The following is a 14,420-nucleotide window of genomic DNA, read 5'->3' as shown; positions in this document are numbered from 1 at the left end:
GGCAAATTTATCTCACAAATATTTTGTACCGAACAATATGCCAAGTTTTCAAAGCTTTCGAAGAAGCATTACAGGAATGTATTTAATGCGGAAAATCCAATTTTCATTTTGCTTTTGCCTTTGATTTGTGAAAGTGTAGAAATCCCCCCCGCGCATATAGACCTCCCTTCCTCCTCCCACGTTTGATACATATATTTTCCGAATGGGACATTCTTCGCCCACGCAGCACGCAATATGAATGGAATATCGATTATGAGGAAGTTATTGCTGCGCACATAATGTATTCTTGATACGTGTCAAATGTATATTAGTTTCCCGAATATTGAGCAGTAAAAGCATTAGATTACTTTACATACATTTCACCATGTTGAAGCATATATCATCGTTTGCAATAAATTTATTTATTCCTTTTAAAAACGTACCTCTGTACCTTGAGAATTTTTTTTTTTTTTTTTTTTTTTTTTTGATAATTCATAGAGGTTGTGAATAATATTCGATTGTGTAAATTACAAATTCTTTTTGTACAATATAAATATAGACTGATTGAATTAAAGAATTGTTTTGTATTTTTCTTTCACTAGAGAATTGTATCTGGGGAAAAAAATTAAAAATTAGTTTATAAAAATGTATAATAGTTTAAATTTGCTTACCAAAAATTCGCCTTTACTTTTGTTGCAGATCTAACAAGTTGAAGCCATTTTGGCAGAGCGTGAACGAGCCTCTTCCGGTTCTAGAATATCTATCTTCCGCACTACTGTCTTCCGAGTATGAACACGCTTTGGCACGAGCTCTGGCAATGTCAGAATGCCCAGTGGTACCATTCTTTGGGGCCTTCCTGCGGGAACTGCGGGAAGTTTCCTCTTTCGTCTGCTCGAAGGTAATATTTTTTTTATTTAAAGAACCCTCGGAATTGTTCTTTGTTTTTTCATTTTATTCCTAGAGTATAATTTATTTTTCTATTATTTAATTTTCAATTCCTTACTCACTAATTCAAAATTTGTATTTTTTCTTACCTGTTTTTATAAGTAAAGTAATTTTTCGTTGCCTTAAGTACAAAACATTTCCTATTATCAAAATACAATAATATAAAAAATATCACTAACAATATAGGGGGAAGTAAAAATAGCAGGAAGAAAAGGTGGAAATACACTCCACACACACAAACACACACACGAAAAAAACTAAATTGATTTATTTCTCTTTCACATATTCACAAAGGAATATTCGCAAAAGCTATTAGGCGAGAAAGAAATTCATTTTTCCCTGCTATGTGATACATAAGAGAACATTATGCACATTAAGATGAATGACCTTTCACCTTAGCATCTATCTCATTAAAATCGTCTTTCTCTAGAGAAAAATTTGTATGCACAAATATGCAAAAAATTTCTGTCGTTGAAAAATATTATAATTTCTATTATTGAAAAAAAAAGTCCAGAAGATGTTGAACGGAGAATATTCAGAAAATTTAATCCATAATTCCTATATTTATAAAATTAAGATTAATTATGTAAAAAAGCTAATAATAATGTTTGTGAGTTTGTAGAATTAAATTGTAAATAGAGGAGCACACGAAGTTTTTTATTTTTTTCTTTACTTTACGTAGTGAAGATGGATCCGCATTGTTCGCTTATTTGCATGTACCATCTGCGGGAAGAGATCTCGAAAAAGAGACAGCTTTATGGAATTGTCGTTCACCAAGTACTTTTGCACCTGGAATTATTTTCTTATTTTCTCAGCGACACTTCGTTCAAATGTATGTTATTTGAATATTATTAGTAATCTTATTTTAATTTCTTGTAATTTACTTCTGTAATACTATTTCTAAATACAAAACATTCAAAAAAATTTTCTATTTCTGACAAGAATGAATTTTATAATATTATTTAATTATTACAAAAGTTTTTACGCAATTATTTTGATAAGCTTGATAAATAACAAAACTCTTCATAGACATTCAATTATTTTCAGAAATTTTAATAAAATTCTTTGCAAAATTCAATTATTTTCATAAATAACAATATTCTTGACAAGAATTCAATTATTTTGAAAAGTAATAGAATATTCTATGAAGAAATTCAATTATTTTTAAAAATTTTAACGAATATCTCGTCAAGAATTCAATTATCTTTACAAATACGAACAACCTTTTCTTTAAAAATTCAATTATTCTCAAAAATTTAAATATAAAATTCTTTGCAAAATTTCAATTATATTTTCAAAAGTTTTTCGCAATTCAATAATTTTCAATATTATTTTAATAAAATTCTTTGCAAAATTCAATTATTTTCATAAATAACAATATTCATCAGAAGAATTCAATTATTTTCAAAAGTAATACAATTCTACGAAGACATTCAATTATTTTCATAAATAATAAAATTTCATTTAGTAATTCAATTATTTTCTTTGCAGAGTTTCAAATATTTTTAATACAATTTTAAATAAATTCTTTGAAAGATACAATTATACTTAAAAATTTTATTAAAACTTGAGGAAAGAATTCAATTTTATAAAAATTCAATTGTTCAATAAAATAATAAAATTCGTTGCAATAATTCAAATATTTTCATAAATAACATTTAATTCGTCGTAGAAAATCGATTATTTTCAACAATTTTTTAATAATTCTGCAAAAGAATTTAATATGCTTGATAAACAACGAAATTTCTTTCCTTAAAATCAATTATTTCTAAGGAATTTTAATAAAAATTTTTTTTAAAATTCAATTATTTTAATACATATAAAAATTCATCACAAGAATTCAATTCTTTTAAAAAGTAATAAAATACTTTGCAAAAATTAAATTATTTACAACATTTTTTAAAAATTCTCGACAAGAATTAAATTATCTTTATAAATAATAAAATTCTTCTTCGAAATTCAATTATTTTCAATAATTTTAATAATATTCTTAACAAAATTTCAAGTATTTAAACAAAATTTAATAAAATTCTTCGCATGAATTAAATTGTTTTAAAAAAGTATTATTTAAATTCTTCTCAGGAATTCAATTATTCTTAAAAATTTTATTAAAACTTGAGGAAAGAATTCAATTTTACGAAACATTCAATTGTTCAATAAAATAATAAAATTCGTTGCAATTTCAAATATTTTCATAAATAACATTTAATTCGTCGCAGAAAATCGATTATTTTCAAAAATTTTTAAGTAATTCTGCAAAAGAATTTTATAAACTTGATAAACAACAAAATTACTTTCCTTAAAATCAATTATTTCTAAGGAATTTGAATAAAATTCTTCTCTAAAATTCAATTATTTTGATAAATATCAAAATTCATCACAAGAATTCAATTCTTTTGAAAATTAATGAAATACTTTGCAAAAATTCAATTATTTTCAAAAAATTTTTTTTAAATCCTCGTCAATAATTAAATTATTTTTATAAATAATAAAATTCTTTTTCGAAATTCAATTATTTTTAATATAATTTTAATAATATTCTTTGCAAAATTTCAATTATTTAAACAAAATTTAATAAAATTCTTCCCATGAATTTAATTGTTTTAAAAAATTATTATTTAAATTCTTCTCGGGAATTCAATTATTTTTTTAAATTTTAATAAAATTTTTCAAAAAGTTTTCAATTATTCTCAAAAATGGTTATAAAATTCTTTAATATAATAAATTTCATTAAAATTTTAGTTAAATTCCTTAAAAGAAATTAAATATTTTCTAAAGTTCGTTAATACAATTATTCGTAAAAATTAAATTTTAAGAAACATTCAATTAATAAATAAATTATTTATTTTTGTATTTAAACAATTGAATTTTCGTAGAATTCAATTATTATTTTTCCTACTTTTAACTAAAATTTCTGTAAAATTAATTTGTTTGAAAAAGTTTAATTGAATAATAATTGAAGTAATTGATTTAAAGAAGAATTTTATTTGAAAATTATAGAAAATAATAATTAAATTGAAATGATGAAAATAATTTTAAAGAAATTACAGTAACAATATTTTTATAATAATAAAATAATGAGTTTGTCACTCGATCGTCTTTAATTATTATCAAACATAAAGAAATGGAGCAGTTTGAGTCGAAGACTCGGAGTGATCCATTTTCTTTATGTTTTTATAATAATATCCTTATCAGTTGTTCAATTTGAAAAGGTTTGAATTTTAAATTTTTGAATATCTTAATTCCAATGAAAAAAAATAATGATTAAATATATTTATTTTAAATAAAACTTTTGATGTTTTCTCATAATTTTACCTAATTTGAAGAAATTTGGAAATCAAATGTAATAGAATATTTTTTTGAATATCTAATAATTTTTAGATTGAATCAGTAAATTCTTTAGGTTTTAGGGGAAAAGACAAAATTCTGTCTTGGAAATCGGGGAAAAAAAGTTAAATTTTTGTAGCAACCCTGGAAATTACAAATTATTTTTTATTTGATACAGTTTGGGACTGGGGATTAAATATTTTTAATGTATAGTGATAAAAGTGTTGTAAAAAATTTAAAAAATGCAATGCACTCTATTATATCTTTAATTAGAAATAAATTCGATTGTATAAATTACAAATAATTTTTTTTATTCAGTATGAGACTACAGATTAAATTAAATGTTTGCTAAATTTTCTGATTCTCGATTTCTTGCATCTGCTCCACAGTCTGCAATTATACTAATTGTAATAGCAGCACTATTATTTTTCCAAAAACGTTTAGGAGAAAAAAAGTACCACGTAGCTGATAATGAAGAAATGAAGAATGAAGAATGAAGAAAAAGAATGTAGATAAATAAGAACAGGGGTTTCTATCGGCCTCCAGCAGCGAGAAGGGTTGTAGGCCGGCGGAAACTACTTGCTCTTGTTGTCGATTAATCGTCAAGCACACAAGAGGAGCCAAACAACTTATTACTTTTACTAACATAAAACATTAGAAATTGCACTTCCTTCACATGTTCAATGAATATAATAACTTACGAGTGAAAATGCCTTTGGGGTTGCTTTTCGAAACGGAGATTTAACCTTGTTAAAAGCATATTTTGATAATTAGAGTAATAGCAAGGTAGATTACAGCTATTTACTATCGACGTTATTCTAGCGTATACACTAAGTTTATAGTTCACTGAAACATGAGGGTATAAATACATCGACGATATTTTCAGTCAATTGAGAAGCCAACAAAGCTCATAAATCCACTTACAGTGATTGTTCAACGTTTAGCATTCATTTAAGAGCTATTTTACTCCATAATTTCGCTTTAAAATAATAGAAAACAATTTCATTTTTAAAATAAACACTTATAAAGCTTTCGATTACTTTTTGTATAATCTAACTAAACTTAAGTATTTACAATTTTTCAACCACGAATCAATCGAGAAATAACTCAGGTGGAAAAGTTAACGTTAGCTAATGCTACTAACGTTAGACTAACATTAACTAACGTTAGACTAACGTTAGACTAACGTTAGACTAACATTAACTAACGTTAGACTAACATTAACTAACGTTAGACTAACGTTAGACTAACGTTAGACTAACATTAACTAACGTTAGACTAACATTAACTAACGTTAGACTAACGTTAGACTAACATTAACTAACGTTAGACTAACGTTAGACTAATGTTAACTAACGTTATAATCTGATATTAGTAATCAAAAAATGTCGTTAGACTAACGTTATAGCCTAACGTTAGTTAACATTAGTCTAACGTTAGTAGCATAAGTAAAGTTAACTTTTCCACCTGCGGGAATAAAATACAGATTCCTAAAGCTACATTGAATTATGATTTACCATTAAATGAGCATCAGTTTCATCCATGATTAGAGTTTGGAATTTGAAAGGCCATTGATTATTATGAACTATGTTCCATACTTGTGGTAATTGAGAAAGCTTATACATATACTGTGTGTATAAACCACGCCTACACTAATTATGTAATTGCTCTGAAAATTAACACAAGTAATTACCAGATTCACACCTATATATAGATAATTGAATTTTAGAAAAACTATTTTCCCAATAGATAAATACAGATGCTCCATTATGTTTGCAGTTTCTTTTTTTTTTAGTATTTCTTCTTCCGTCATATATATATATATATATTCATAATAGGTAGCAAAAAAAAAGAGAGAAAGAGAACGACTCAAGAAAAAAAAAATCGATTCAAATGAAACAACCGCCTTGGGACACACAGCAGAGTACACACATTATTTAGATAGAGAAATGCAGGGATGTATCTCTTAGCATTTTTTTTCCCCACTATATTTCAAGTACTAAAGTACAAAAAGAATCTAATTTCAGATTTACAAAGATTTTTTTAAACTTAAAAATTTGTAATTTTTTTTTAACTTATTTATAAGTATAACAGATGACATTTCACAAATATTTAGAAACTACATATATATTTTCTAAAAAGAAATTTAAAAGTAATTATATCTCTCTCTCTTTCTTTTTTTTTGAAATAAAATTCATGGTTTGAAATTGGAATGATCAAATAATCGTTAATATCGGCAGAAAGAAGAATTTTACGATGTCTGGCCTCAGCACCAGTGAAAATAGATCGAATTCTTCGAATCGCTTCTAATGGATAACAATCGAATAATGGTTACTAAATTTACAAACTCAAAAGTTTTACATTCCTAAAGATTTAAATTTTTTCATTCATCATGAAATTGTATTTTAGTAATATTAGATTTAGATAAATTGTTAATTAAAAAATAGTTTTTTTTTAAAATAATTATCCAAATGCCGTTCAAAAATTTATTTTAATCTGGTATAATACTTATCATAATTGGAAATCTTTCTCTCTCTGAATTTTTGTTTTCTAATTTTCAATTTATACAAATAATTGCATTTAATTGAACACTGTCCAGAGAGTTGAATATAGAATGTGAATTATATAAATTTTTCAAATCTATTATTTCTTCCACAAAAGGTGTCATATCAATTTGAATTGACATTTAATCAATTAAAATAACATACTACTATTTATGTGAATATTGACTGGGATTATAATTATGAATGTTTTATCATGTGGACATTATATTGACTTTTGTTGGAATTGACGAGTAATTATGTGCAGTGTGTAACACCTAAAACGACAATATAGTTCAGAAGTTATGAGCACGTTTTGCAAACATCAGATGCTGCATTTTGGAGTTGATTACAAATACATTGTATTGTTTTGTATTTAACATGTGGGAAGCACATCGGATATAATAATAATACCTTCGAAACATTTATTCTCAAAAATTTAAACTATTAAACTAATTTAAACTATTTAACTAATTTAGTGTGTCAAACATATTCTTTTAGTATGAATTTCGACTACCTATAAAGTGAAAGTTTTTCATGTGAAAAATTTGTCATAATGTTCTTAGAAATATCATGACTTGACATATATATGACGAAATAATCAATTTAGTATAGTTTTTTTGTTGGTTTGGATATATCCCTCAAAGTTACAATCTCGAAAGGGAATAAATAGACGTCATTTCGATTAATTCGACCTACATGTTTATCTTGAATTAAAAAAAATATATATACTCTACAGGAAATGTTGGATTGGGGCGTCTATTTTGTGGACAAACAGGGGGAAATGTATATATCATCATCTACCAATATGCTTCAATAAATCAAATTGAATTGTGTCATTTGTATATCGTGAAAAAAATTTCAAACTATAATTCTCTTCAACCAAAATTTTTTCATTAAGAAAAATAAAATTTTCTAGGGTAAAAATAATTATATATACGGGGACATATTAGTTTTAGAAGATATTGATTTATTGATAACTATTATCGTTAGTTACTATACAGTTTGAATTCTAATATCTTCCCTTACTGATGGATTACATTAAAATTTTTTTAATTTCTGACATTTTTTTCTTTATGTGAACAAAATAGGATAAATAAACGCACATAAAAAGTTTTATTTTGTTTTATTTGCAGCTTTCGCCGGAGCGCAAGGAAAAAGAGACTTTGCGTGATAGCAGTAAGGAGGGCGAGACCCTCGAAAACGTGCCTTTTCCCTCGCCTGGTGCGAGGGTCAGTATAGAGAGTGAGGTGGAGACAACAACGGGTTGGAGCTCCACAAGTAGTAGCGGTTCCTTGAAAAAGCCAGGAAACTCGGAAAACGAGAATCGCAAGAGGCCCGGAAACGTCAAGAATACAAGTTCTGTTCTTGACAAAATTGCCCTCTTTCATCAGCATCATCATGCACGTGGTAGAGACGCCATCACGTGTTCCCTTCATCGTACATTAAGTATACATACAACTGCCCTGGAACAAACTTACATGTCTGAGGAGTGTGATGAGAATGATTATCATCTTGACCTTGATTCATATAAGCCGGTTCAACCCCTTCATATTGACCATGGGGTCACTCTTTTTCCAGTAGCTGCAAAACACGTGGGAACTGATCTTCATCTTTTACAGGTATTACTTGTTTTTAATTTTAGTCTATTCATTCTTTAATTCACGCACAAAACATTTTTTTAAAAAAACAGGAAGAATTCTAACTGTAGATTCCTGCACCAACATTTACCGACACTTTTAGCTCAGACTCAAACCAGGGAATCGGGGTCAAAAATGACTAGCTAGTCACATTACCGACATTTCATTAAAGTGTCGGTAAATGTCGATGCAGGAATCTTTAATTATTTAGCTAAATAAATGTCGGTAATTGTCGGTGCAGAAATCTTTAATTATTTAGTTGATTTTGCAGAGAAATAGTTGGAGGTGAGGAGATGTTTTTGTAAAGAGTATACATTTTCCTTAAACATGAAAAAATTTATAACTAAATCGGTAAATTGTCGCCCGAGCATTAATCCGGGCTGAAAAAGTAATTAAACTCGAGACGGATGCGACAGTCGGTAATAAAACCCTAAAGTAAAAATGTGCAAAACATCTGTTGAGTTAAATAAAATAGAAAGTTTTAGAAAAAGAAAATAATAAATTTCTTCGAACAATTTAATCCTAAAAACCTAAATAAGTAAACGGTTAAAACAACTCAACAGTGGGTTTGAATCTCGGCTAAATAAGTGTCGGTAATTGTCGGTGCAGGAATCTTTAATTCAGTTAATTTCTAAGAGAAATAAATCTATATCCCTACGTAAAATTTGACATCGTTCCACATTTTCCCAGCTTGTAAGTGTGAATCTGTAAATGTCGGTGCAGGAATCTTTAATTATTTAGTTAATTTTTCAGAGAAATAAAAATAATCGTCGATTAAAAATTTGTCCCACAAGTTGTCCCTAATCACTGAATTCTAAATTTTCTTCTAAATTCATCGCAGTGAAATTATTTAATTGCATTTCTTTGCATACAATAAACTGTAAATTTTTATTTCAAAATTAATTTCTTTCACGAATTATTTTTAAATCACGTTTATCTTTACTTTTTTCATCGTCGTAAATAAGAGAAAAAAAAGACTATAAGTTGTATGAAATATATAATATACAAAAGTAGAGTGTGAGGACCTTAACCCTCAAGCACGTGAGTGTTTCGATCGATTCCCTACTTGACACTTTTCTTTCTCGGTTGCCAGATATATATATACTGAAGGCTGATAGGTACAAGGATGCGTACAGCTTCTTAACTCTTATCCACTTCTTCTTTTCCCACAACGACTTCCCTCTTTTCACCGTAAAATATCACGCGTCTATTTTATGGGAAAAGCCACCATAATCCAGTTACGCATTTAGAAGCTTAAACTTTTTTTTTTCTTCCTTTCTTCTTAGTAGAGCAAGTATTTTGTCTTATTTCTGAATTTTAATTTAATGTGAAAGAATAAAATAGAAATTGTCGCAAAAATGATTTAAAATTTATATTTCAAAATTCAAATTATATATAAGATTTATTATTTTAAGTGTAAATTCTGATTTGAAGATATCAATTTAATTGAAAATGATAGAAATGTTTTTCGCAACTCGTCTTACTGATTGCAAAATTTTATGCTAGTGATTTCTAGTGAAATAGAATTTTCTTTCAATTTACTGAAACTGTTGTCTTATCAGCACCTATATGTATAGTTAATTTTCGAAATTAAATTTTTCTTAAAAGTAATTTAAGAATTTTGAAAAATTAAGTGAATTCCATGGGCATAATATTGAAAATTATGATTGAAATTACAAACCATTTTTTGTAAAAATAAAGAACTTTAGTTTTGTTTTAAAATCAAAATGTCTAGAAGAAAATCTCATTTTTTTGAACCTTTTCTAATTTTAAATTTTAACTAATAATAAATACGATAAAAAAAAAACAGTTTGTACAAAGATCGGACATTAATGAAGACCATAAAGTGTCGAAATAATAAAGTGTGCACAACCGCAAATTACATGAAAACCTAGTTTACAAACAGGAAAAGAAGTTTAATGAGTCTAAACTCGTGAAAGTAAGTTTAACCAGATCTCTAACTTATGCGCATTATTTACCAAAATATAAAATTTATTAATACATTAATAGGCATTGATTAATAAATCTTAGTGATGTAATTAAAATTTCTCAAAATATTAGTTATAGACTTATATGAATCATCAATTATTTTCCTCACTTATAAATTTAAATAATTAATATGATTTCTGATCAAAAAATTGCTTTTTCAACTTTTCAAACTTTTTCAACTTTTCCAACTTTTCATAATAATATTTTCTAAATTTTCACTCACAATTGTTCTATAAATGATTTTCCAAAAGTTTATTTATAAATAGAAAATTGTCGCTCATAGTTCTTAACTTCTTTAAACTTTTTTCTAACTTGAGGGGAGAATATTTTTAAAATCCCATGGGAATAACTATGAGGGTGTAAAAAAGTTGTCAAGTAAATTCAAACTGTAAAGTTTCAAGCTCCATAAGTCATGGTGCACAAGGGAAATCTAAATCTTCTGTATCTCAGTTTTCTTGTCAATTTAACGTTATTCCGTTATTTGTGTATAAAAATTATCCACTTTATGGAAAATAATTTTTTTTTTTTTCTAATGATGAAAGTGCGATCATTTTATCAATTTTGTTATTCTCCGAGAATTTAAAAAAATAGACTTTTATTAAGCTGTAGAAATGAAATTATAAAACGTATTGCCTTTAAGAAATATTAAAAATAAAGAAGGCCATTTTATACGTTTTTATAAACATAAAATATTTTATGATTCTAATAAAAAAAAACTTATAACCATAAAGTGAATTTTAGTTCTGGAATTATGAAATATAGGATTCAAAATATCTTTTATTTTTTGATATTCTTTTTTTAACAAAAGGGAAATTGCGAATGTAATCATCATTATTTTTGAAATGTTTAGATAAACAGAGAAATTTATTTTTTATTTCATAGTGTTTAGAATTATTTTTTTTTTTTAAAGAAAATATTGAGAATCATAAGTTTACATATAAGTCAAGTTAAAATAAAATAATTGACCTGATTTTAAACATCTTTTATCTGTGCTTAAGAATATCCAGTGACTTCTCAACTCCGAGAAAAAGCTCATTTAGTTTGACTTTCCTCTTGGGTGGACTGAATAAGTAAAAATCGTGTAGCTAAGGCTATCTTGTGACTGAATAATTCAGCTATTTATTCAATTTATCAAAAGGGAGTTGAATTAAAAAAAAAAATTATTCATAAACTTAAAATAAAATTTATAATTTTGTAATCCGTAATAGTCTTTCAATTTTTGTGCTAAAAAGTTTTTTTTACAAACACTTTTAAAATAAAAGGGCTATTGTTCGATTTTTTTGGAGGATTATAAATGAGCTGATTCATCTGAAAGAGAAATTAAGTTTTATCCTAAAAAGATTTCCATCATCTTTGTTAACATATAAAATAAAAAATTAGATTTTTCACTGTGATATAGACTTGCACAGTATTTTAGATTTAGAATTAATTGCGCAAGCCCGAAAAAAGAGATTGCACAATTATATTCATAAAACTTTATAATCTCACGCTGTCAAAAAGTATTATGTCTGCCATTCTCATTTTAAACGATTTAACAACTTTCATAACAAACTTTTCTTTTTGTGGAGACTAAAATTTTCTTCGTCAAAATTGCTCTCTTGAGTATTTGCGTGAAAAGTTTAAGTTGCGGTTCGCAGGAATATTCGGGTACTGCCGAATCGATAGTAGCCTCCCGTTACATTTTTGCTACCTTGGGAATTGAAAGAAAATGTATCGAGGAGAAAATGAGTTTTCTTGCTACAATTGTTTTAGTATAGCTTTCCTTGATATCATTTGTTTTCAATCTTTCGGCACTTAACAATGTTTTGCTTCTCCAATTGTAATTCATTTGAGAAAACTAATTAAAATTGTAATTCTAATACCTGTATTGTTTATTAATATTTTCTTTAATGCGAATTTTAAAAAATCATCCCCCTTCCCCCTAAAGTTAGCAAAAAAATTGAAGCTGAGGCAAAAATCTTATATTTCATAGTTTTTAATTCAATTCTTAAATTACTTGTCATATTCTCTTACAGTTCTCAATTTTGTCACAAGAAACACTGGGAATTCAATATGAAACATAAAAGCATATCGAATTTACCTCATTGTAAGAATAGTCGAGAATAATGTTCACAAGTAGTACAAATATTTATTAAACTTAAGCAGAGTTGCTACAAAAATTTAACTTTTTTTCCCCCGATTTCCAGAGAGAATTTTTTCTTTTCCCCTAAAACCTAAAGAATTTACTGATTCAATCTAAAAATTATTAGATATTCAAAAAAATATTCTATTACATTTTATTTCCAAATTTCTTCAAATTAAGTAAAATTATGAGAAAACATCAAAAGTTTTATTTATAATAAATATATTTAATCATTATTTTTTTTTCATTGGAATTAAGATATTCAAAAATTTAAAATTCAAACCTTTTCAAATTGAACAACTGATAAGGATATTATTATAAAAAACATAAAGAAATGGATCACTCCGAGTCTTCGACTCAAACTGCTCCATTTCTTTATGTTTTATAATAATTAAAGACGATCGAGTGACAAACTCATTATTTTATTATTATAAAAATATTGTTACTGTAATTTCTTTAAAATTATTTTCATCATTTCAATTTAATTATTATTTTCTATAATTTTCAAATAAAATTCTTCTTTAAATCAATTACTTCAATTATTCTTCAATTAAACTTTTTCAAAAAAATTTAATTTTACAGAAATTTTAGTTAAAAGTAGGAAAAATAATAACTGAATTCTACGAAAATTCAATTGTTTAAATACAAAAATAAATAATTTATTTATTAATTGAATTATTCTTGAAATTTAATATTTACGAAAAATTGTATTAACAACTTTTGAAAATATTTCATTTGTTTTGAGGAATTTAATTGAAATTTTAATGAAATTTATTATATTAAAGAATTTTATAACAATTTTTGAAAATAATTGAAAACTTTTTGAAGAATTTTATAAAAATTTTAAAAAATAATTTAATTCCTGAGAAGAATTAAAATAATAATTTTTCAAAACAAGTTTTTTATTAAATTTTGTTTAAATAATTGGAATTTTGTCAAGAATATTAATAAAATTATTGAAAATAATTGAATTTCGAAGAAGAATTTTATTATTTATAAAGATAATTTAATTCTTGTCGAGAATTTTTTAAAAATGTTGTAAATAATTTAATTTTTGCATAGTATTTTATTACTTTTCAAAAAAATTGAATTCTTGTGATGAATTTTGACATTTATTAAAATAATTGAATTTTGAAAATAAATTTTATTAAAATTCCTAAGAATAATTCATTTTAAGGGAAGAATTTTGTTGTTTATCAAAGCTAATTAAATTCTTTTGTAGAATTACTTAAAAATTTTTGAAAATAATTGATTTTTCTTAATAATTAAATCCTTTTATAGATTTTGATGAAAATTTATAAAAGAAAAATTTTTGAAAGTAATTGATTTTTCTTAATAATTAAATCCTTTTATAGATTTTGATGAAAATTTATAAAAGAAAAATTTTTGAAAGTAATTAAAATTTTGCAAAGAATTTTTATTTAATTTTTAAGAATAATTGAATTTTTTGAGAAAAATTTTGCTATTTGTAAATATAATTGAATTCTTGACTAGATATTTGTTAAAAATTTTTAAAATAATTGAATTCCTGACAAGAATTTAAATAATAATTTTTTAAAGCAATTAAATTTATGCGAAGAATTTTATTAAATTTTGTGTAAATAATTGAAATTTTGCAAAGAATATTATTAAAATTCTATTGAAAATAATTGAATTTCGAAGAAGAATTTTATTATCTATAAAGATAATTAAATTTTTGACGAGAATTTTAAAAAAATTTTGTAAATAATTTAATTTTTGCAAAGTATTTCATTACTTTGCAAAAAAATTGAATTCTTGTGATGAATTTTGACATTTATTAAAATAATTGAATTTTGGAAAAAAATTTTATTAAAATTCCTTAGAAATAATTGATTTTAAGGAAAGAAATTTTGTTGT

General features: G+C 25.1%; 1 protein-coding gene across 2 annotated transcripts in view; it reads left to right on the top strand.

The window, feature by feature from the left end:
* LOC122506461 (1-phosphatidylinositol 4,5-bisphosphate phosphodiesterase epsilon-1-like) overlaps nucleotides 1-14,420 on the top strand; it is a 51,601-nt gene that overhangs the window by 15,836 nt on the left and 21,345 nt on the right. For both annotated transcript variants that reach the window (XM_043618656.1, XM_043618657.1), the window contains exons 3-4: nucleotides 679-877; nucleotides 7,928-8,413. In XM_043618656.1, the coding sequence (XP_043474591.1) occupies nucleotides 679-877; nucleotides 7,928-8,413 (685 nt within the window). The remainder of the gene's footprint in view (nucleotides 1-678; nucleotides 878-7,927; nucleotides 8,414-14,420) is intronic.

The sequence above is a fragment of the Leptopilina heterotoma genome, unplaced genomic scaffold (genome assembly GCF_015476425.1).
Source record: "Leptopilina heterotoma isolate Lh14 unplaced genomic scaffold, ASM1547642v1 Lhet_42, whole genome shotgun sequence".
Lineage (NCBI taxonomy): Eukaryota > Metazoa > Arthropoda > Insecta > Hymenoptera > Figitidae > Leptopilina > Leptopilina heterotoma.
Note: the sequence above shows the minus strand (reverse complement) of the source record. Positions and strands in the feature narration are given on the sequence as shown.